This window comes from Vanessa atalanta, chromosome 4 (assembly GCF_905147765.1).
Source record: "Vanessa atalanta chromosome 4, ilVanAtal1.2, whole genome shotgun sequence".
NCBI classification, from domain to species: domain Eukaryota; kingdom Metazoa; phylum Arthropoda; class Insecta; order Lepidoptera; family Nymphalidae; genus Vanessa; species Vanessa atalanta.
Window position 1 is genome coordinate 7,125,734 of NC_061874.1, and position 24,907 is coordinate 7,150,640.

The 24,907-nt window shown below is 33.1% G+C and overlaps 3 protein-coding genes across 8 annotated transcripts; 1 reads left to right on the top strand and 2 right to left on the bottom strand.

Moving 5' to 3' along the window:
• Positions 1 to 42: 42 nt before the first annotated feature.
• Positions 43 to 4,561, bottom strand: LOC125077566 (zinc transporter 9). The gene is made up of 12 exons (XM_047689512.1): positions 3,994 to 4,561; positions 3,707 to 3,906; positions 3,553 to 3,625; positions 3,343 to 3,472; positions 3,025 to 3,163; positions 2,777 to 2,932; positions 2,598 to 2,709; positions 2,301 to 2,511; positions 2,112 to 2,229; positions 1,965 to 2,039; positions 968 to 1,081; positions 43 to 889 (listed from the first exon to the last, which is right to left on the bottom strand). The coding sequence occupies exons 1-12, from the start codon at positions 4,391 to 4,393 to the stop codon at positions 845 to 847; spliced, it is 1,773 nt and encodes a 590-aa protein (XP_047545468.1). The 5' UTR covers positions 4,394 to 4,561; the 3' UTR covers positions 43 to 844.
• A 307-nt stretch (positions 4,562 to 4,868) lies between these two features.
• On the top strand, positions 4,869 to 7,958 carry LOC125077569. Of its 2 annotated transcripts, none has more exons than XM_047689516.1 (2): positions 4,869 to 5,339; positions 7,683 to 7,958. In XM_047689516.1, exons 1-2 carry the CDS (start codon positions 5,027 to 5,029, stop codon positions 7,817 to 7,819), a joined length of 450 nt encoding a protein of 149 aa, XP_047545472.1. In that variant the 5' UTR covers positions 4,869 to 5,026; the 3' UTR covers positions 7,820 to 7,958. The 2 variants fall into 2 exon arrangements, with proteins under 2 accessions (XP_047545472.1, XP_047545473.1); XM_047689517.1 differs by having other exon boundaries at positions 7,518 to 7,819.
• Positions 7,959 to 8,230: 272 nt separating this feature from the next.
• LOC125077564 (putative uncharacterized protein DDB_G0282133) lies at positions 8,231 to 24,675 on the bottom strand. 5 transcript variants are annotated; one of them, XM_047689508.1, is made up of 28 exons: positions 24,351 to 24,675; positions 23,802 to 23,907; positions 23,520 to 23,693; positions 23,281 to 23,378; positions 23,005 to 23,199; positions 22,145 to 22,294; positions 21,511 to 22,062; positions 21,036 to 21,191; positions 20,866 to 20,964; positions 20,533 to 20,712; positions 19,840 to 19,962; positions 19,654 to 19,753; positions 19,379 to 19,468; positions 19,216 to 19,309; positions 18,643 to 19,094; positions 18,248 to 18,358; positions 17,875 to 17,987; positions 17,540 to 17,619; positions 17,380 to 17,458; positions 14,667 to 14,782; positions 13,521 to 13,602; positions 13,297 to 13,390; positions 13,117 to 13,187; positions 12,400 to 12,514; positions 11,906 to 12,015; positions 10,815 to 10,912; positions 8,998 to 10,465; positions 8,231 to 8,377 (listed from the first exon to the last, which is right to left on the bottom strand). In XM_047689508.1, the coding sequence occupies exons 1-28, from the start codon at positions 24,483 to 24,485 to the stop codon at positions 8,291 to 8,293; spliced, it is 5,328 nt and encodes a 1,775-aa protein (XP_047545464.1). In that variant the 5' UTR covers positions 24,486 to 24,675; the 3' UTR covers positions 8,231 to 8,290. The 5 variants fall into 5 exon arrangements, with proteins under 5 accessions (XP_047545464.1, XP_047545463.1, XP_047545465.1 ...); XM_047689507.1 differs by having other exon boundaries at positions 19,648 to 19,753; XM_047689509.1 differs by having other exon boundaries at positions 14,667 to 14,734; positions 19,648 to 19,753; positions 24,351 to 24,674.
• Between the last annotated feature and the right edge of the window lie 232 nt (positions 24,676 to 24,907).

A 24,907-nucleotide genomic window follows, 5' to 3' on the forward strand; every position in this document is an offset into this window, starting at 1 on the left:
ATTTATTAATGTGCCTTCTTTATGATGAAAATAAAAGACAAATTGTCATTCAACAATTTTATTTACAGTCATAATGAGTTTTAGGATACATCTATTTATACTTAACTCTGTAAAACCTATATACAATAAAATCACAGAGGTTTATAAATAATATTAGACATTATAAAATATCCATGATATACAAAATTTATAACGCCTGAAAGCATCTGATTAATAGAAATTCAAAATATATGAATTAAACTGCAATGGATACTGAAAATATTTTAAACACACTGTTATTATGAACTTATAATAAAGTATTCTTAAAAATAGCAGTGATTTAAAATTGTATTTTTATAAAAAAAACTTCAGTTTAATCCCTATAGGCACTGATACTAATAGAATTTAATGCACTAAATAGTATTGTCACCAGCACCAAAAGTGTAAATTTTTAGCTCTCAATTGGGTGGAACTGAGTCAAAATTTAATTTCCAGATTTCACTCACACTTACAAACAGGTAATCTAAATGTATACTTTTAAAAAAGGTGTTAGTTTACGGAAAGTATTGTGGAGTAATTTTAATAATTAAATTAAATAACATTTATTTTCTACAAGGGATAATTTATCATTTAAATTTTTTAGTAATAGTTATAATTAATTATCCCCAGGTTGCTTATTGCATGAGATAAAAAGAGATCTAAATATGGGTTTAAACTATCACCAATTGCAGAATTTCGTTAAAGCGCATTTATATAGTTTCTGCATGTTATTGATTTTATATTGATAATTTTAACTGATATTTTTTTAAATAACTGCTATTTGAGTTAATATAAGTCATAAGCCAGTAAGCTATATTAGTTTTTCTTATAGAATCTCCAAATCACAGTGGCGAATTTGTGGAAACTTTTTCTGAAAAACAAAAGAAATAATTACGATCTAAATAATACATTATTAGTTATAAAATAATAAAACTCGATCACAACTTACCCTTAATTTCAATTCTATCCTATCAATCTCTCCTCCCAACATATCAACAATATTTTCTCCATGTTTTAGTAAGAATGCCTCTACATCGTCTATGGTATCAATTTTTTTCATATCCTATTAAATAATGTTGATTTGTTATAAATATAAATTATTTTAGTTTAATTAATATAGTAACGAAATAATTTATACGTAACCACTTTAAGAATACTAAATACCCTGTCCACTCACTTATTCGTTTTTGATAATATACTCATTTTTAACCATACGAGTTTTATTTACGATAGTTACAATCTATGGCGTAATCGAATGTATTCGATACAAATGAATAAATCGAAAAAAAATCGTCTTGTACACAGGTTAATCATAAATACCCATATATTTTGATAATGAGATAATGATTTTAAATTGGGGGTTTTGTAAATCAAAACAATATAATAAAAATTTACACAAGGCATATAAAATCTTAGTTCCCAATAATGGTGGCGCATGAGGATTTATTAATATTTCTTACTGTACTAAAGTGGCAGTCTTTTTTTAACTTTCGTCGAATGGCAATTCTTTTATTGTGATATTTTAAAACTTTCACAAAATGTAACACACAATAAACCGTTTTTAATACCTAGTATGTATGTTTACACTCTTCTACAAAATTAATACAAAAACAATTTGTTGATTATTTTTACGATATCATTTGTCTAAAGACCTGGTATATTTAACCATAAATTAACATAGAAATTTTATCATTTAATAATAATAAACACAATGGATACAAATCGCCAACAAAACAAAGATCTTTTAAAAACAAGTATATTTTTATTCGGCGGCAAAACCCGATAATCGTTACTACAAATCAATTAGTGCCAATAATCGAATCAATAATCAAAATGTTAGGTTACCGCAATCACTAGTTTCATATGTCAAAAGGTGAATAACTGGTTGGACAGGCATAGTTAAGCAATATTTTATAAGCTTATTCTTAAATAATTATTGTACTTACCTCTAATAACATGTTTAAGTCATGTTTTTCTAAATATGATCTAGTTAGAGCTCTACCATCAAAGTCTACTTCCGCCTGAAAAAACAGTTTTTATTATCTCATTTGAAGTTATCAAATTTTATAAACAAATTCAATTTGAATAGAGACCTTATATCTTATAAGATTACTCCCTATGTCTATACCCTTTACGTCATGTATAGCTCTTATCATGAAATCCCTTTCTAGCACACTATTTATCTCATCTAATTGTTCTTGTGGAATTGATCTGCAAAGAAATTATTTTTCTATATAATAAAAGAGTTGACAGTTACAACCTCATAAACTAATTGAAATTACCTTCCAATTAGAGCACCAACATTGCTAAGTATGATAAAAGATGCTACACCACCAAGCAGAGTGCCTACCAGAATGCAACCTATTGCATCTGGCAGCGGACTTCCTGTATACTGCGATATTGCCATACAACTTCCTGCTACAATAACACCGGCCACTGCCGCAGTGTCCTCAAACAAAACAACATTTACTGATGGATCTGAACTTCGCATGACTGTAATGAAAATTATATTTTTATTAATATTCACATTTAATCTATTATATTTTGCAACAGAAACAGTATCAAAATTATCAGCTTACCATATTCATACAAGCTCATGTTAGCTTCTTTTGCACCTTTTTTGATGGCATTTAGAGCTACCATTAATGTAGCCCCCTCTGAAACAACAGCTCCACCAAGGACAAAGTAGGCCTGAAATTTATTTTTAATTTTCAATATACTTGTACTATTAATACCATAAATAAAGTTTTGCACTTACCCAGTAAAAATCATGCAGTGGTTGAGGGTCTATTATACCAGTGACCCCATGGTAGAATGACAAGCCACATCCCACACAAAAGATACCAACACCAGATATCAATGAAGATACATATCTCATATTTGTATAGCCATATGGATGGTCAGGATCTGCAATCTGAAATTATTTTAGCAGCAGACTGTGATATTTATGTTGTTTTAATATATAAACATACATTTTTGGGTTATATTAGAGACATAAAAACTTACTTGTACAGACTTATGTATCCCATATGCTAATATAAGTTGATTAACAGTATCAGCAAGAGAATGTATGCATTCAGAAAATAAGCTATGTGATCCTGTGTACAACCATGCACAAAGCTTAAATAGAAAGTTACAACCATTTCTGTAATATAAATAAATAAACATTTGAATATATAACAACTGCAAGTTTAAATATGGTTTTTTTTTTCTTAGTAATAAAAAATCATTGATATTTGTTACTTAACTAAACATTGATAGTGATACTTTTTTAGCTTCAAAGCTAATTTCTGTTTTAAAATAAAGATATGCAATAGATCTTACATTCCAACAGCTGTTAACACAACTCTTCCTGAGACTGTTTTTAATCCCATTTCTTCCACTCCATGCTTCAACCTTTTATGGCCCATTTCTCTCCTATAATTTCTAAGTCGCCTTTTGACAGTAAACACATCTAGAAATTTAATTTCAATTATATGTTTTTTACATAACAGAAATATAAGAACTATTACTATTAACATTTTTCTATTTTACCTTGCTCATATCTTCTTCTATCCAATTCTCTACGTAAAAGTTCTTTGTCAAGAGCTTCTTTTGAACCCCAAATCTAAAGGTTAACATTTATATTACAATAAGTAAATAAAATTATTAGAGTAAGAAAAATCAATTTGGAGACTATTGAGTTTACCTCAATAGCTTTAGCTTCAACATCTTTCCTATAATAAACTGTAATAGGTGGTTCTGCCTCATATGGTGATCTTCTTAAGACTTTTGGCAATATCTCCAAGTCTGACTGCTTCAGTAAGTATTCAGTCATAGCTCTCATAGGTGTTATAAAATTTCGCTCAGTGTATGAAGCAGAAAAATCAATCAAAAGCCTTTTCTTTTCTGTAAATCAAATAAATATTAAGTAATAAATAAAAATGATAAATAAGGTTATTTATATTATTTCTATAAATTTATTGATATTCATACTTGGAGGTGAAACCACTTTATTAACATTTTCTTGACTTTCTTTGGGCTTAGCTTTCTCTATAGTTACTTTAGTAACAACATTGTCTGCATCAGTTTCAGTCTTAACTATTATATCACCCAATGATTTCTGTTTAAGTGAATTTTTCGTCTCTTTCGCTAAATCACTTGAATTCAATTTATCTGCGATTTCCTTGGAATCCTTCACTTCACTTTTATCATTAAAAATGGTAGAAGTATAAATACTTCTACTTAATTTTTTATTTATATTTATTGCAAAAAAACTTTCTCGGTGTACAATTCGATAGGATCCGATACATAATGAATTGTAATATTTTAACTGAGAGTATTGTCGGCCAAATTTTCTATAAAAGTTTGAGGCAACTGAATGTAACAAAATCATTTTTATATTCAATAAATATTGCAAACTAAAACGAGCAACTTTTTCTTAAATTGAAGCCTAAAGTTTAGTAAGATACATTATTACTTAATCACTAATTAATGTTTAAAGTTGTATTTTGAAAATAAATAAGAATGTTGTATGCTAAATAAACAGTAAATTATGTTCATATAATTCTTTGAAAAAATGACCAGACATTCATATTTCATGATGTCAATGTCACTTGTCTGTCTACCCATGACAGTCGATTTTTTTTAAATTTATTTTGTGGATCTGGCTACGAATCATTTGTGTTATTTAGTATTCAAGACGGGGTCATTTAATTTCCTTAATAAAAAGTTTAAAATAAATCGATGGTAGTCCTAGTTAAGTTTTTAATATAATATTTTTTGAGAATAAGAATATATTTTAACTTAGTTTTCATAATCTACTTTTTTTAGTTTTAATCTGCGTTTATAGACGCTTGTTTGACAGTTGATGAAAGCGCGCGATGTGATCATTATTCATTTTCGTATATTTCGTAATCACGCCGAGTCAGCAAAAGAAATAAAACCTTAAACCATTTCTCATACTAAAAAATTTGTAGAAGAGGATACCGTTATTATACTGCAAAGAAAGCTACATATATAACGAAAAATGCCTGCTAGCAGTATCAATCTGTACCACATGCAAGATGCCAAAAATAATTTTGAAGCTATGCGACCTGCCCCTGTTTGCACTGACACCAACATATTTATGGGCCAATGCCAGAATATTCACGTCTCAACGAATTGCTATTATGGTTTTCATGATCCTAAGAGTATTAAAAACATTCGTGACAATGCAGATTGCGAAATGGTAGATGTGTCACATGTTCCTGAGATTAAAGCAATACCGTCGCCGCAAAACAACGCTCGAAAAAGAAGTGCAGAAGACAGCACGTATCCACAACATAAACGCCTTCGAGAAGGTAGGATTTTAATATATTACCTTTAGAAATCTCATTGAAGTTAAGTTATGAGTAAATTACTGAATTGAACCTTAATACACTTTATTTTTTCAATGAGGTTTCCATTTACATTCATTATATACTCAACATATTTAAATGATATGTTTAAATTGTATTTTTTAAAAGAAATTAATATTTTAAATCAATGCAGCAGGGATACTACTGTTATGCATATATGTAAAAATTAGGACTTCCAGCTGTTTTTACATGAAAAGAAGAGTTTTGTTGCAGTTTCAAATCAATCAAGATTAATTATTTTTTTTACATATTGTACTAATTTTACAACCTTACACCTGTTGCATTGCAAATGTCATCTTATGTTGAGTTGTATCTTGTATGTCAAAATTAAAATTAATGGTAGGATGTGTAAGTCAGTGATGACTATTAAATTTACAATTTAATGTATTATTAAAATTTGTAGAATTTATAATTTAATATAATTGTAATGTAAGAATGAAACATTTATTAACCCAATGAAAATAAATAACAAAGTAACAATTTAAACTAATAGTTGTGGTATTTTAAAATGACGCAAAATATAAATAAAACTAAAGCTTTGAAAATTAACTAATCCCTAATTCATCTTCAGTGATCTTCATGTTGAATAGTAATGATGATCTGTACTTTTACATCTGTAGGCATTACATGCAACAAACATTAATTTGATCGCAGATGAGTATTTTAAATGCCATATTCACCTGTCAAGTGGAATTTTACCCAATTTGCATGTATAATAAGAAGTAGTTACATTGTGATAAGTTTGTAATGTATCTTTGCAATAAGTAAATCAACACCAACAATTTATACTACGCAACTCGAGAGTGTACGCACACTCCTCTTATAATAGTTAGCGTAATTTAAATCGATTGATTTCAAAAATTGCCTTTAGTTAGCGTTGTATACAATTTGTAACTTCTTTAAGTTTGTATATTTCTTCACAATATTTTTAATATATATAAAATAACATATTTTAATCAACTTGGCATAAAAAATGATTTTCACTAAAATTTGAGTTAGCATAGTATAAATTGTAGGTGTCAATATGCACTAAATATCACAACCACATAATTACATATGAAATTTGGTATTTAACTTAACAGCTTTAACTATTTTATTAATTACGTATAGTTCTATCAAAGTTTATAAACTTTTGAGAATATGTCTTATTTTATGGGGATATAAATTCTTTCGAGTCAGACATCTATAGTAAAAACACCACTAGCTATGTTTTTATTAACAAATGATATGGTCATTTTAGTTACTTTTAAATTCACAAGTTTTTTTTATTGTTGGATTATGGATATGTATGCTTAAATATGTGCACAAGAGAATGGTTAATTCATATGGTTTTTCTTCCTCACATTTGTTGATAAAAAAGCTTAGAAGAGAATGAAACTTATATTAATTTTGAACCAAAGGCCTATTAAGTCCTGTAAACACTTGATAGTTCTAGTTTATTCTTATGGAATTAGAAAAATTTCATAAAGATTATACTTCTGTATTTTTACACATATAGTTGGTATTGAAGTACAGGAATTAGGCAGACATTCATCTAGACTAGGTAAAACTAGACCCAATTCTATTCACCAAGTTGAGATTGAAGTTACTTTTCTATAAAATGTACAATTATTTTTCCCCATAAACATCTCAGACATACTTTGAGGTACCCTCACTAGCAGCAATTACTTGTAATGTAGCAATCTAGGATCTTTTGTGCTCTTAAAGATTAGTAATATGCGGTGACTATAAGTAACAATAGAAACAAATATGTTAAAAGACTATTTTAGAATAATTATGTTTAAACTTGTAAAATCCATGAAATTAGCTTTTATATGAAAATATCTAAAATTTAGTATTAATGTTTATACAATATTTTTTTATTACTGCTCTGTTTTTATGAATTGTGTCATTGTGTGTTTGATCTAGATAAGAAAAATTGTAAAGGTGTAAGTATTCCAGAAATTTTGTAATTTGTATATGAACAAGTCTGTATTGGTTTACAGCAATCTAAAAAGAATTTTACTCTAATGAATTACCAGATTTCTGGTAGTTTGGTTTGAAACAGCAACAAAATGGCATTCTGGAGCTTCCTGCTGATACAACTAAGGGCACAGTATGACAATATTCGGTTTATTTCAGAGGGTATGGTGCCAACGCCTTCAAACTACAACCCATGTTTACTGCGTCCCACCCACAACAATCCAGATATATCTCGTTGTCTCATGGTCCACATGATATAGTTTAGTTAAAATTCTGCATATCTAAATTGTTAATTTAATTCAGAAATGTTGATTTTATCTGCAGAAGTACAAATAAAGAAAAGATTAGATCCTGAGACAATTGAGAACAAGAAACTAGAAACTAGTTCAGAAGATTTGTTGGAGAGTCTTTATTGGAATATCCATGGAGGGAACTTTTTTCAGTTGTTACAGTGTCTGTGATGAACATTCTGTGTAAAAATAGTTAGTTTAACATTGGGACTCTAAAGATAAAAGACTTCTGTACTAAAAATTTTGTAAAAGAAGTTATATTTTGAGCATATATTTAAATAATTTTCCTAATAAAGTTGAAATAGGATAAGGGAGGCTTTTTATTTATAGAAGAATGGTTTATATATTCATTTATTCTAAATAAATATTACATAAATGAAACTATGTAAATATAGACAGTGAACAAAAAGTTACGAGAATACAATTATTTAATTATGAAATTAATGATTAATTGAGAAAAATATTGTTTCATTACTACTTGAGCTACTACTGTAAAAGAAATGTTTTTTTAATTATTTTTGTTTTGTTTTTCTGTTGCAGATGCAGATGAAGATCTAATGAAATATTTTTTTTCAGGTTCACTTAAACAGTAGATCAAACAACTGTTTGATGTTTGAGTGTTTGCTTCATGTTGACTGGATTTTAAATGTCACCTTTTTGTTTTTCAGATGATTCTTCCATATGCAGCCTTGTTGGCACACGGTCAAGCCCGAGCCACTCTGCTTCCGCCTTTAATATAAACATAATCAAATATTATTTCTTATGTTTAGTACACAATAAATTAAAAATGTACTTCAAATATTTTTTTAACTGAGTTTTGAAAATGTTAAAAATAATTTATATTGACCGACTGTGATATTTATTGTACCTGATTTGTCATTAAATTTAATTTGTATACTTAGCTTTGTTTTATTTATAATCTCATCATTTTTTTATTTACCACAGTTGCATAAATTAATTAATTTATTAACAAGACAAAGTAATTAAAAATAACAATTTAGTGGATTAGTTTTCAAAGCAATTATAATTTAAAAAGGTTTGGTTTTAAGTCATAGCAAAGTGTTATTTTTATAAGTAATAATGATATAGGTTAGCTTAAAATATAATTATGTTATGTGAAGTGAAAAATGCAATTACTAAAATTTTATTTATTTCATGTGAATATTACACTTAGTTAAATACATTCTGATTTAAGATATAAAAGGTGAGATTACAACACAGAATCAAAGTAGATTTAGCTTTATGATTATTAAGCATGTTATTTTAGGCGATAGAAAATAAAATTAAATGTTGCGATTAGCACAGTTAATTAAAGGTAGGCATCTACAATACAATACGTGCTGCATTACCTCAGTGGGTGTGACTTCCTCAGTGTCGACAACGTCTGGCAAAGCCTCTGCGTTACCGATCATATCGTCGTGCGCATTGGCGCCACCGTCGCCGCCTTCTGCATGGCAAGTCTGGTCGGCTTCTGCTAAATCTCCGTTGTGCATTTCGGAACAATTAATGAGATCAACCTTCCCTTCCTGACTTGAGCGTGGGCTGTTATCGTTACCGTCGATATCCATGTGCACATGTCCCGGCCACATGTCATAAGGGCAAGCATTCATCTGGTGTAACTGACTCTCACTTGAACTGAATAGATTCAACGAACCGGCTACGTCTTGTAAAATCGAGGATTCAGATATTTCGCTCGTCAAATGAATGGATTCTTCACCTTCATTACTTACCGAGTTAAACAGTGGCAAATTTTCAATGATATCGCTAGAAACGTCACACACTCTCGTACCTTCGTATTTAGAGAGCAAATCGAGAAGTCTCTTCATTTGTCTACTGTCAGTAGAACTGCATAGTATAATTGAAGCTAAGGATTCTAACAGTTCAGATGTAAATATCTCCTCGCTCTTTAATAAAAGGAAACGCACAATTTTGTTATCGATTTGCACTGTACTCGAACACAAGTTTTGGCCATTGCAGTCGTGACAGTCACTCGCCTCGGCGGAAGTCGTGGTCACTGTTGCATTAGCGGATTCCGTACGATCAGTATCTTCATTTCGATTCTCAATGAGAGAACTATACTGAGATAAAACATTACGAATCGATTGCAAAACTCGTTGCCGGAGCGGATCAGAACTGATCAATTGCAGCTCCCTAAACAGTTGAATCAGAAAATCGGGATGAGACTCGTTCACGCCGATGAGCGTCGTTACTTCGGAGTAAATATTTTCCCTTAAAAGATCGAACAATTTCGACGTAGCCTTGTCTCGGACCTCCCGGCTGGCCGACGCCAGATTGGGATTCGGCACCTCGGCGGAGGAGCTCGCCACGTTCACGTTGCTCGTCGGCGAGAAATCCAACCCGTAGTTCCTCCTGGTCGTCGAATTCTTGGACGGAAGCTTCGCCGAGGACTTTCTCTTCGAGTCGGAGGGCGAGTTGAGGTTGTTCGAGTGCGACTGGACGATCTCCGGGATGGGGTCCGCGTAGTTGAGGTTGCGGAAGGAGTTGGCGGGCGGCTCGCGCCTGTTGACGTTGACGTTGGAGGCGTCGTCCGGCTCGGAGTTCTGGTTGACGTTGAGCACGTCGGGCGCGGACGAGAAGGACAGCGAGCGCTCGTAGGCCAGGTTGCGGCGCGAGGGCCGCGCGCGCGCCTCGTCGGGCGCCTCCGTGTTGCGCTTGGGCGTGAGCGACGGCGACGTAGACGACGACGTGTGCTGCAGGCTGTTGTGCGAGCGCTCGGCCAGCGGCGCCGCGTGCGCGCCGGCCTGCGTCTCCGCGTTGCTCTTGCTGTTGCCGGACAGCAGGTTCTGGCGCGAGTAGCTGCAAGCACAGGGCGGTGAGCGGGCCGGTCGGGGGAGGGCGACGTGTTAGTATAAAAGTAAAACGGCTATAGGCCTCTACTGAGGAACTATAGGAGAAATTGTGCTAACGGAAATTAAAAGGACAAAAGCCATAAGGTAACACTATCACACGGTTCTTACCCTCGTTTACGTTAGATGTGCCGTGACCGAAAATATATATGTATATGCGTATAGATACTAGTAATATATAATATAATTTAAAAAGGACGGGTACGTGTTCTATAATCTGAAATTAGATAGAAAATATATTAAATTTGAAATAAGTATAAAAAAGTTACGTTTTTTATTTACATCAAAGCACAATTTACCTTCTAAAGTTATCCCAGTAGTTATTTGCTCGATTACCGGGCGGCACTTGATTGTTTAACGTATGAGATGCGGTCTCAGCGCGCCAACGTTCTTCGAGCTAAAATATTTAAAAAAAAGTTTTTTTTCAAAAGTGATTACGATTTAGTTTAATATTGATATTCGAATCCATGCAAGTATGTAGTACTTCAGACATACATAAATACTGTGCATCATCAAATATCGGAAACCATTTAAACAACATTAAAGTTTCCAGATCGATTGTCAAAAATATTTTTGTCCTAAAAATCACTTGCAATATATACAATATTGTCAATAGTTAATACTATTCCAGTCATTATAATATACAAAAAACAGGCCGAGAAATCCAAATGAACCGAGAAGATTGTTTTTTATATATGTTGTAGAGAGAGCCTTAGAAAAGCTTAACTTGACCTTGTCGACCTCGATTTCCTATGTGCGTTTGGCGCCATTTTGAAATAAGCGTTGAAAGATTCTCAAAAATGGGGTTGCCGGCGGATAAATCAAGGATCATAGCAATACAGTAGAACCCCATCATAATTTTCATATCACGACGCCCGGTCGAGTGGTCGCAAATAAATAAATACACAAATGATTTTTCTTATAACTTAAAAAAATATTTTGTTGTAACATTACATAATATATTTAAATACTTAATAAATACAACAAATAAGATGATTGACGAATTTTGATGACTTTGTACGAATAATTATATTATATTATTAAATCCGAGTGACCAATTATTATTTGATTAGGCGTGGAAAATGAGTTCACTATAACATAATAGTTACAAGTACTCATAATTTGTTATTGGTATTCTAAAATATTTTATTTCTGCTCTATTTATTAAAACATCTTAATGATTATTTATTACACCATACAACACTAGACTACTTCATACAACATAAAAAATAATACAGTTATCATTTAATTAATTCATTAACTGATGTTGATTCAATGGAAACGTCAAAATAATCCACGACGAAAGATAAAAATATTAAAAAAATATTTCGGATTTATTTATGACTGGTCCCGCCTTCTTTATAAAAAATCGAGTATAATTTGTACTTACATGGCCGAGCTGCTCCCTGAGCTGGTGTATTTCCCGTTGCTGCAGGACGAGCTGTTGCCAGCACCAAGCGCCCCAAAACCCGCAGCCGCACCCGCAGCCACCGACCATACCTACGACAAATAGTTTAACACCTTAGACAATAAGATTTGTAAATATTCCCCCCAAGTTTAACAATATTAACAATAAAACAATATTAATAGTTATATATATATATATATAATAAAACCTTCCTGTTGTACAAAGGACTTATACGACACGTAGTTTTCTTTATGATTCTTCATTATATCCTATTCAAATGGAGTAAAGACAAATAAACAACATTGACCTTAAATTGGCATGATATAATTGTCGAGATTTAAAATATTTTATTGCATTTATAATGTCCAGAACATCGACGCAATTGTTATCTCGAGTATATAAAATCGTCAAATTCATCCATATTGGTCGCGTGCATTGTAAGAGCCCATTATTTTATAGTGAGATTTGTTTTTTACCATATGGCATCATCATGTTGTAAGGCATGGAGGGAGGAAACGACATCGGGGTGCCCATAAGACGATCCATTGTTTGAGAATGGCTGTTTTGAGTAAATTGGTTCGTCCGCATATCCTGGAACAAAGATTAATGACCAAAATAAATTTATACTCAATATGGAAGTAAGAATCCATCTCATGGAATATAGATTATATTATTTATGCTGTTTCGTTGTTCGTATTCCGGTTGTGGTGCCAAAATGTAAGGTTTTTTTTTTGTCGATAAATTCTTAGTCAGTCAAAACCTTTATTAAATATATATAATCTATTAATACCTAACGACTGGTTCGAAAAAAAATACTTTGGACCTGAAAAGATCTGGCAAGAAAAACTCAGCGGGATTCCTTTTTTTGGAACTCATATTTAACAATTACACTTCTTACATGAGTCTTCTTCCAAAAACAAGATTCTGGAAATCTTTATGTTTCACGGATTTCCGTTCCATCTCATTGCGAAATGAACGAGAGACTCCACCCCTATGTTTGAGCACATACTTTGACTGCATCTGTGACTCTCTTTATTAGTCTAAAAATTCAGATCTTGCGGGTCAGCTTATGATGATCTTAATGAAACACATAGGGATAACTTATACCCTGGGTTCATATAATATTATATCTTTAAAGCATTAAAATAGACTCTTCATCGAACATTTGTAAGCGTACTAAATTATATATTTACCTGATTAGATTTAGTGGTATTCCAACACGTCGGTGGTAAGTGAGAGAACGGAATATGTCCAGTGTTGTCATCTAAAAAAAAATAAGTATATTCGTTTGAATTAAAACGTTATCAAATGTGGGATTTGTAATTATTGTGTGGCGCATATTGTTTTCTATTATAATGTCACAAAATACTTACTATTTTGGGCGACAGGTGGGACCATGTTGACGTTAGTCGAATCGACACGAGCTTCGTGTCGCACATTGGAGTTGTTATTGTTTGATAGCGGAAGCTGTTTAGAAAAAATAAGATGTAATAAAATAATATTTAAACGAAAAGTTTTTTATTCATTTTTATTCATTACCAAAAAACACACATTAAGCGTGTGTAACGTGTTCCTCGTTAATGAGTAGAAAACTCACCACATTGCTTTCTTCAGATTGACGATCCAGAGTAGGTCGTCGTCGTTGACGGTTCCTTTGGTTGGACTTGTTTCTTGAAGCGCTGTTGACAACAAATATTTATACTTTTGTATACTTTTATTAATAATGAAACCAAGGACAACTTGGCGTCTCTATAATCAACATAATTAAGGAAATTAAGGTCTAGCGTACATTTGATATTTTTTAGTATACTTAGCACGTACAAAACAATACCGACTCTCAAGCAATAATATAAGCAAAGTTATACATTGATGCTATACACTAGCATATAGCATCCATAGATAGATAGAAAATAAGTTATAAACTTTAGAAAAATACTTAAATGAATAAAATATAATATAAACACATGTATATATAATATATATGTCACCGGAAGATAACAAGATCCGTAAGTTTATAATTTTCCTAGGAAATTTATAACGTATCGTAGGATTCTAAACGAGAGTTAAAGTGTATTATTTTACACTCACATTTTCGGACGGATATCCATTCGAAAAATTCTAAACGGTTTAAAGATTCTAATCAATCAAGAAGAGCTTTTAATTTTACGCTTCTTTAAAATACGAGAAATAACACACTGCTCTCTCGTTGGTCGATGTTGACAGTGGCAATGCTTGTGTCCATAGACTTAGGTACAATTAGACTTGCCAAACAATAAATTTATCAGTTATTACCTACCTATAATACAGGATTACTTTTTTACATAATATGCTAATGACCACACGATCAACCGGTTTGTTAATGTTCCGTGGCGAACAATGGCGGCGGAGAGAAAGGAGAAGAAAGACGTGACTCATTCAACCAATCAGAGCGCGCATGGCGATTGGTTATTATTAATTTATCTCTCGTTTAGAATCCTACGAAAGTGTATAAATTTCCTAGGAAATTTATACACTTTTAGGATTTTGTTATTTTCCGGTGACATATATTAATAAATAATTGTTCCATCCTATTACGGATATAAACTGAAAGTAGTAGTTTTTAATTTAATTATATACAAAGATTGAACAAAAAATGAACACGTTACACGTCACCAAATCACGCAAATGTTACATCAACAATTGGTGATGTGGGTCGGTGCCCAACGCTAGTTAATCTGGTCGCGGCTGCGGGTGCGCGCCGTACCTGTCGCTGTCGCTGCCGTACGCGCTGCCGCGGTGCGACGCCGCCGCCGTCGCCGCGCTGTCGCCGCCCTGCACACACACACGCACAGCCGTTACTCGAGCGCCGGACAACAATGTCTGTCGGATATCGCCCATTAAGTCGCCACGCATCGAAACCAAAGTGTTTAGTGGTAGAATAATTTACGATCTACAGTGACAGGCTGCGGAAATGTCATCTGCTTTTGAAATTCAAATATTTATTGTTTTATATAAAGAGCGCGCCCCAATAGAGAAAAAAATATAACAGTAAACAATTAAAAAAAATTATATTAGCATAAAGCATAAGCAGCCCGTAAATGTCCCACTGCTGGGATAAAGGCCTCCTCTCCTTTGAGGAGAAGGTTTGGAGCATATTCCACCACGCTGCTCCAATGCGGGTTGGTGGAATACACATGTGGCAGAATTTCGTTGAAATTAGACACATGCAGGTTTCCTCACGATGTTTTCCTTCACCGCCGAGCACGAGATGAATTATAAACACAAATTAAGCACATGAAATTTCAGTGGTGCCTGCCTGGGTTTGAACCCGAAATCATCGGTTAAGATGCACGCGTTCTAACCACTGGGCCATCTCGACTCAAGAAGCCGAGATAGGCCGAATATGCTCCAAACCTTCTCCTCAAAGGGAGAGGAGGCCTTTATCCCAGCAGTGGGACATTTACGGGCTGCTAATGCTAAAAAAAAAATTATATTATTTATATTTATTTCTTATTAAACTTTTTATTACGATTATGTTGAATTTATTAATAATTCTAAGCTTGTCACAACGTTTTTGAGTTATGTTATGTACATACCTAACTTATTTTTCATCACTTAATGTAACGAAACAGATTTACAAATTACATGTTCTTTGCTAATCTCATATTATAGCAGTTCTTGATATAGATATACTATTATTACGATAATTATATACTTATAATGTAACCTACTTAATTTTACTCTTTCCAATTTTTATACATTTGATAACAACTTTTCTGTCATTTAAAATGCCATTTTTTTGTGAATAAAACCACCAATTGCTTCAGATCTTTCTCGTGGTACATATATGGTTACGTCTTGATGTAGCCGATACTACGGTTTTTTTGGGAATAGCGTTGGATTCCAAACTTCAGTGGAGTCCTCGTTTATCGTTTCTGAAGACCAGAAGACTTAGAAAAGTTAGACTAACTGATATTGATACCGCTCGTCTAGTATATTTTGATTATTTTCACAGTATTTTGTCATATGGCATATTACTTTGGGGTAATGCTGCAGATATTGAATCTGTTTTTATTTTACAAAAGAGAGCAATCCGGTCTAATTAGAATCTTGGAGCTAGACTCTCTTCGGGATGTTTTTAACAAAGTAGAAATACTCACTGTTGCGTCACAATATATTTACAACAATATAAAGTATATTCATAGTAGCATTGATCACTTTGATAAAATCAGTGATAATCATTGTATGTGCACAAGAAGTAGGGACAAGCTTAGAACGCCGAGTTTCCGATTCCGCAAAGTCAATAAATCATTCTTGGGGCAAGGTATCCGCTTCTATAATAAAATTCCGCAGACATTTTTAAATTTACCGTTTCATAGATTCAAGTCAATTGTAAAAAACACATTGGTAAAGAAGGCTTTACTTTAAATGTTTGTTAAATGACGATTCAAAAGTGCTTGTAAAATCCTACTTGAATAAAGTATATTTTGATTTCGATTTTTTGATTTTGTTGGAAAAATGAGCTACCTAACGGTGAGTGATTAGTACTGGCCGTAGACATTAACTTAGTAAGAAATTTTAACCATTTCTTCTATCTAATGCGATACCAAACAAGAGAACTAAGATGCTATGTCCCTTGTGCCTATAGTTGCGCTGGTCCACTCACCCTCCCAATCAAATTGAAATCGACTATACGACTCATAATCAAACAAAGAGTATAATAAATTATTAAACGAAAGTATGACATCCGTAAATTAATTGCAAATTCAACATGACATTGATTGACACTGATTTATAGTCGCAATTTTTTTATGAAGCTGTCTGACGTGGCACAGCATCGTTATAGATCTCTTTTTTATTGGCACGATATCCATCGTCGATATGGCCAGTACACATGAATTTGTGATCGAATGTTCAGGGCCACTAACTACTGAGTTTTCATGTGATTAACTTGCTTTTATAGAAAATATCGTGAGGATGTCGCTGCATATGTCGAATGAAATTCTACGATATGTGTATCGACCAAAACCGTATTGGAGCCGAGTGGTAGAGTAAGCCTTCTCCTCAAGAGGTCCCTTGGGCCAACAGTGGTACATTGTGGCCTACAGATACCCAGATTCTGGGTTAAATGTCCAGAAAGTCAGGTTTATAAAAAAATATTGGGTATTTCTGTCGAACAATATATAATAACAGACCGGAGTCTGCAAGTCCCGTGCCTCGGAAAGCACGTAAAGCATCTGGTCCTGTGCCTGAACTCTTTCAGGTCGTGTCGGTTTTGCCTTCTCATCGGATTATGAGAGTGAGGGAACTTATGCATATTAATTGTATAGTTGAATAGTTTCCCTTGAGATTGGCCGCCATTTATAAAATCGGTCAGGGCGGCAAATAATCTTAAACGGTTAATTTATAGCATTGTCTTATGCGAAAATTGTAAAAAAATATGTTTAATTTATCATGCAAAAAATTATATTAATTACCCTAAAATTTTCGTTATCCCTTGAACTTTGTGAATCCATTTGTATGTGTTCCGATCGTGATTCGGGTTCTTCTTGTTCACTGAAAATAATAATAATTAAATGAATTGACTTATATGCTTTGGCGAACAAATTAACGCATCAATTTCAAAGGCAAATATACCTGTTATAGGATTCATTGACTACGGATGCGACGCGCGAATTGGGTTTCATACTCTGAACTTCTGCATCGTTGGTCATTGCCTATAAATTGATAATATTTATTAATTTGGTTAAAGAAACAATATCATATATCTGTGGCCTAGTGCTGAAAAGGCCTTTATGGATAATTTTGTTTATTAGAATAAAAACAATGAACAGGTTTCGATTCTTTTATAGATATTTACACCTATTTGTGTAATATTTTTTGTAAAATTAATGTTCATCACATGCCGTTTAATTTTTTTTATAGCAAATGGCAAAATGTAGTTGAGCGGTCAGCAGTATACGCAGACTCACCTCCTTGTTGAGCAAGGCCTCCAGCTCGCGCTGCTTGTCGGCCAGCAGCGCCCGCAGCTGCATCTGACGCCGCTCGGCGGGGCCCGCTTCATTCACTTTCTTCTGCTTCCTCTCTGTCGAGTTACATTTTACTATCAAGCTGGGGCGGATATAAGTTATACGTTTAAAAAATTACGAATGCAAATCCGCATATATAAAAGAACTTTACGTAGGCACCTTGAATATTATACAAAGTTATTTAAATATAATAATTTTCACATAATAAATTCCAATAAAATATTAAAGGCCCAACCTGAAAAAGACTTATTGATTTTTAACGAAACGATCTCCATATAAAAATCTAAGTAATAAATATTAAAGAACAATACACTACCTTTGTTAGTCACAACATCCTTGATGCGAGCACGTTCACACATGATTTTCTCAGTCTCCATCCGGAGTTCTTGTGCCAATTCTTGCAAAGAATTTATATTAGCTTCATGACCTTTAATAAAAAAAAATATGTACAACAAAATAGAAAATTTTTGTATCATATCTGAAATTACGAAACGCTTTATGCGTTAAAACTAGTACAAATTTGACTTTATAGTGACATCATAATCGACACTATGACAAATACAGACACACATTATGTTTTGTTCATAGTTCATAAACACACTTACCATATACTTTTATACAAGATATTATGTTGAATAAATTTGAGTACGATATTGTGTGTGCAGGACATACACCAATCAGTAAATAGTCAAAAATATTATTATTACTTACTTTGTTGCGTATGCGGCTGATGTTGTAACTGCTGCTGATGCTGCGGATGTTGCATGTGTTGCGAAGACTGCGAATGCTGTTGGTGTTGCGATTGCTGCATGTGCTGCTGATGTTGCAAGGACTGCATGTGCTGCGGTGGCTGCATGAGTTGCTGATGCTGTGGTGGCTGTAAGTGCTGCTGGTGAGGAGGTTGCTGCAAGTGCTGCTGGAGCTGCGCTTGTTGTATGTGTTGCTGGTGCTGAGGTGGTTGCATGTGCTGCTGGTGTGGAGATGGCTGCAAGTGCTGTTGGTGCTGCGATGTCTGCAAATGCTGCTGCTGAGGCTGCAGATGCTGAAGTTGCTGCGAGTGTTGTTCGTTGGTGAACTTGTGTCGCTGCGGCAGTGAGTTGCGCACACGACAAACGCTGCCTTCATTTGACCAACCGCCCATACTTCCACCGCCTTCTGATTTGCTGTCAATTGCAGAAATCAATCTTGTAATTATAGTTGTAAGCAGTTAGTTCTCAGTGACTACTAATGATCCTACTGATATCAGACACAATTAAGAAAATAAAACAATCAAAATAAAATTACTTGTCATGAATGTTGGAATGATTGGGTATATGGAAGTTCTCCTCGTGAGCTCCTGAAAGATTCCCTTCAAATGTCTCCACCGAACGCATGAGATCTGACAACAAAAGTTAAATAAATATAAAATACTTAAAACCTTAATTATAGTTTTAAATGACCTTTGTACCTTTGGTTTTTTGCAACGCCGTTTTTATGGCTTTTATTTCCATGATTTTAAATGGATCTTCGTTTTTGAGATTTACACCGGATTTGTTACCTGAAACATGATGTGACATGTTTAGACGTATAGAAGGGCTTTTAATTCTCTCAAATTAAAAACACAGATACTTTGTAACTCAGGTAAAATACAAGTTATAGAACGTGACGAAATATTATCTCGTCACATGCCATATTACTATTGGATTTTACTTTAGCTGAGTAAAATAAATAAATTACATTTACGGGATGGCTCATCATCACCGCTGTCTTCCCCCGAACTTGAGTATGTATTGTGCGAGCTGCCAAGTCGAGTTGCCATTTGTAGTTTTTGGAACTCTGATACCTAAATCAACATAAGAGTGTCAATCTATGACTTGTTATTACATTTAAGTTATGCATGATAAAAATAGTTATATTATTTGTGCTCACCAAGTTTTCCATATGCTGCTTCTTCATTTGGAGTTCTCGCAATTTGAGCTGCAATATGCGTTCGCGTTCACTGAGCATTTCATCATCTTCAACTTCACTGTCTCGACCACCACCTGCCGCTTCCTACCGTTTCAAAATATAAATATTGAAATGTATCTTGTTGTGTATATCATCGCTACGGATATAATTGAATATCAAATTTATATCATTAAGAGAATTGGCAACCTGATAGAAAAAAAGTCCTATTTTTAATGAATGTATAGTTTGGTCACAAATATTCAATGTGACACACTTTACCTAAGTTTGCTCGCATTAGTCTTGTGGTTTTATATGGTTGCTGATTCATGGGTCACTTATAATAGTCACTAGTTTTTCTATCAAGAAACACTTAGTAGTCCAGAGATAATGAGTCAGTTGCGACTCATGCCTCGGATAAAACGTAAAGAAGTTGGTCTTACAACTGGTTTTTCTACAGTGTTTGCCATCCGATTGGGCTATGACCATATGGGACATATTAAGTTCACCCTTGTCCAAATGTGTGTATCAAACATTTGGACGTTATAATATCGCCTGCATTAAACCATTTCAAGGAAATTATAGCGACTGTGCACAATATAATATTCAATTCTATATAAACTACTTGCTTTTCAAAACAGCTATATCTTATTAGATTGTCGGAGATAGCGAACTCACCTCGCTGCTGGCAATGCCCTCTCTAAGAGAGAATCGGTCGTCATGAGGGTGTTCGTGCTCGGCGTTCGACATCTGCGCGGAGAGCGTGTCAGCCGACTGTGGCAACGTGGTCGCTACTCCGATCTGATTCGCACCATACATTCGACTCGGGTGATGGTAATTCGCACTTAATGTTAGATTCTGAAAGAGTATATTGATTATTTATAAACAAATCATTATATAAAACTTTACCGTAAATATTTTATGACAAATGAAACCTCATAAAGCTACTGAGTAGTCTAATAGATAATCTAATACATAAGTATCTATTTTATTATTTAATAATGAACAAACCGGCATTGCATTGATGTTTTCATGCGACGTCGACGAATGATTTATTTCTTGAGTTTGTCTCTCCTTGTTTATTTCCTCTAGTTGTTCTTTTGCTTCCGCCTATAAAATATATACATATTTTTATTTATTAATAAAATTGAAAAGACATACCTTCACCTTATCCTACTCACCTGATACTTCAGCAGTCTTTTCTGTTGCTGCTTGAGCGCCGACATTCGAATTTGGGACATTTCCATTTTATTTTTTATCTCATTCTGCCAAAGATCATTATCACTAAAGGTTGATCCATTACTTTGAACTGACACCGGTCTGACCACCACATCTTGCTGAAATGCAAGGAAATCAATGGTGAATTTGTATAAATAAACAAAACAAATTATTATGTGTTAAATAAAAACGACATAGAAATCAGAAGTTTAGGAAAAGACAACAGAAAATATTAAAGCACAAAGGTTTAAGCAAACACTCTTCTTGAATAAAAAATATTGTTGGTTTTTCTTTTTTATTCGTTGTATACTCTTGGTGTTTGTGGAAAAAATTGTTAGAAATAAAGGTTTGTTTTATCAAAATTTTAAACATGCTATGCGTTCTTTAACAAGGGGCATATTGACACACACTTCACAGCACACATCGACAGAATGAAACCTGAACTTCGTGGCAGCTAATTTTTGTTTCAATATCTTTGTTCTGATTTTTCAGCTCTTCAATAAAAGCTATTTTTTCAACACAGGCTGTGATATTCTTTCGTAAAATATCATTAAGATATTGATCATCTTTTTGTATCTCAGGATCAGGACATGGTATCGATTCTATTTCTTGGATTTCGATTGTATTTTGAGATCCGTCCATATTGTTTTCGTTTTCATCAGTTGTTCGAGCATTTGTAATGTTTTTATTTAAGTGCTCATTTTCTATGTTTGTTACTTTCTTTAAATTATTGATTGGACTATTGTCGTTATTAGTTTTAATGTTGCTTGTTTTATCTTGATTCGAGTGTCTTTCAGGTGTTGGTTCTATTTGGTTGGCTGATTCAGAAATATTACTTTCTGTTTGGTTCAAGGAATGATTTGAATTTTCATTAGAAACTTCAGCTTTTTTTTCAACTAACATAGATTCAAGTTTACTTTCACTCTCTTTCAGTTGCATTACCATTTTAACTAATTCATCATATTCTTCTTTAGTGTGCTCAATAAAAGCCTAAATTTGATATAGAAATTTAATTCACGTTTTATATAGTTTTAAGTTATTATGATTCTTAAAAATATTAGATAATACAAACCTCATCTTCTGAATTTCGCATTGTGTCGACGAGCGATGATGTTACTCGAATGTACTCTCTTATTTGCCCGAGACGGCGTTCCACAGCAGCTGCATCAGGACATGCTGCCACTATTGCTTCTCCCAAAGCTCTAGCTGATTCTCTATGAGCCTAAACATAGAGCATAGGATTGATTGGTATTTTAGCCTATGTCTGTATAACATTTTAACAATGCATTACTATTCAATTTAGTTGATTTATGTACCGTTTTGGACAAATTTAATAATACGTAAAAATAGTTAAGTAGTATTTCATTTGATCTCATCACTCCTCGTCCTAAATCCTCTATTTAAAAATCCCTATTTCCATACACATTAATGCCCACTTTACCACACTGACACATTAATGACACTAGTTTTAGTTTTGTAGCATTGTGATTTCGAACTTGTTCACCATTTTATTAAGCCGAAAAAGTTATCTAGATAGATAAGTCAACGTTCGGTAAATTATAACACAAAATAATGACATATAAATTTATTCATTGTATAAACTCGAAAGTATTTGAGTAATGGTGATGATATCAATGATGACATCATATACTAGGACACAAAAGTTTATGGTGCGTGCTATGAAATGAGTAAAGATCGGAAATTCAATTAAACCAAAGACGCACGAAAATAACCGAAACCAACATAACACAGGCAATAAAAACATAAAAAGGTACTCTTATATCTTATTAAATTAAAATTAAATGAAGTATTAAGTTAAAGTTCCTCTTAATTTGTCCTTGAGTGCAGTTGCAACACATATGGAAGTAAAAATATTTCCAGAACTTATGGGTACTAGCAGCCCATTTATTAATATGAGTAACATGTACTTACTTGATTATTTTCATTTATGTTATTGAAACTGCTTTGCCCTGGGTCATACATATTGTTCATCAAATTCACTGACTTTGTACCAGACCGTGAATTTGTAACAGGAGAAGCGTTATTATTGTTTGTATTACTGCCTTCGAAAGTATTGCGAGTTGAATTCAAATTTCTTGTCAAATTATTTCTATTTTGATTTGGAGCCTAAAAATGGGCATACATTGAGGATTATGATTTCCAAATTAACTAACAATGTATTTACATGCTCATTACGAATTTACTTACATTAAATGGTTGAGTCATATTCCCTGCAACAGCATTAGGGGTAGTCGGATTAACTATCATAACAGCTGCAGCAGCATGATTTGAATGTGGTATCATACCTGCAATAAAATAAAATACTATACAATATTTCATTGCTAGCTTAAAACAATAATATTCATTATTATTTTATATTGAAGAACAGACATGTGGTGAAGTAATTTGAGCCCTTTGTATAAAAATATTTATCATGTTTTATTTACCATTTTGCATTTGATGTGCATATGGATGTAAGGTATGAGAGGCAGAAGATGCCCCATCGTCATGATGATCAGTGGTTAAGCTTTCTCGATTCTGCACGGTTAAGGGAAGAGCACGAGGCTGTGGTCTTACAGGAACAAACCGCCCAAATCCACTCTCAAATGATACAGAATTATCTAAAACAAGTATGTTATAACATTTTATACCACCAAAGTATTATTACTTAAATTATTACAAATTTATTGATTTAATATTAGCAGTATTAATAAATATTTCTAATATACCTAAGTCAGTTAATTCTTGGTCAGAGGTGTTGTTTGGTTGCTTTCTTGATTGATTACAGTTTGATCTTGCGTTATATTCTGACACAGGCACCCAATCCAGAGAAGTCTAAAAAATTTGGTATTTTCTTAAATTTACACATGGACATATGCAGGAGACTTTTACTTATGAGCACAATACAAATAATATTACAGGTAATCACTTTCAGCTACCTTATTATGTTTAAATTTGGAAAAACAACCTCCCATATGGGATTAGTTGAAACTTTAAGTAAGAGATTAAGATTGAACAGAGATTTAAATTTAATATTAATAGAACAGAAAGAATTTCTGATCTCAGTATCTGTGCACAGCATTAGAGAATATTTTGGCAAATATCCAAAGTGTATGGCGCTCCTAATTTTCTAAAAATAAACAGGTATTACATTTGTTCTGAAAAAACTTCAGACTACTTAGTTCAGCAGCAACAAAAATTCAAATAATAAAGAGCAAACTTCAGCCTCACATCTATATTAGTTTACTATACGACATAGAGATTTCAACTTCTGTTACCGTCACCAGATTAGAAGCCATGTCTCGTCGTGTCGGTGTTACAGCCTCTTGTGGTACATTGCAGTTGTTCCTTACTTTAGTTTTGGGTATTGTACCCGTGTGTCCTGGATGTCTTTCTTTATTACCAGGAGCCATTATATGCACTAATATTGAAACACTATTTTATTCGATTTTTAAAAGAATTCATGCTTTTAGTGGATACTTATAAATCCATTAATATTATTACAGAATAAATATTATGGCTTGACAATTATATTGATATAATATGGACATTAAATATTACAAGGAACTATATATCTTGTCGTCTTTTTTTTAAATCTTAAATAATTGGAGATCGAGTCGACGCAAACTAAAGTGACAGTGACATTACGATGCGATATGTGCGTTCGGTATAAGTGGATTTTTGGAGTTCAAAATTAAAAGACCATTTTTATTAATAGAAAAAAATATAATTTAATATTTAATTCATAAAGGTTCTATAAATTGACATTTTTTAGTCTACCATAAAATAAATATTCAGTTTTAAAACATATTAATTTGAAACAATCGTTACGATT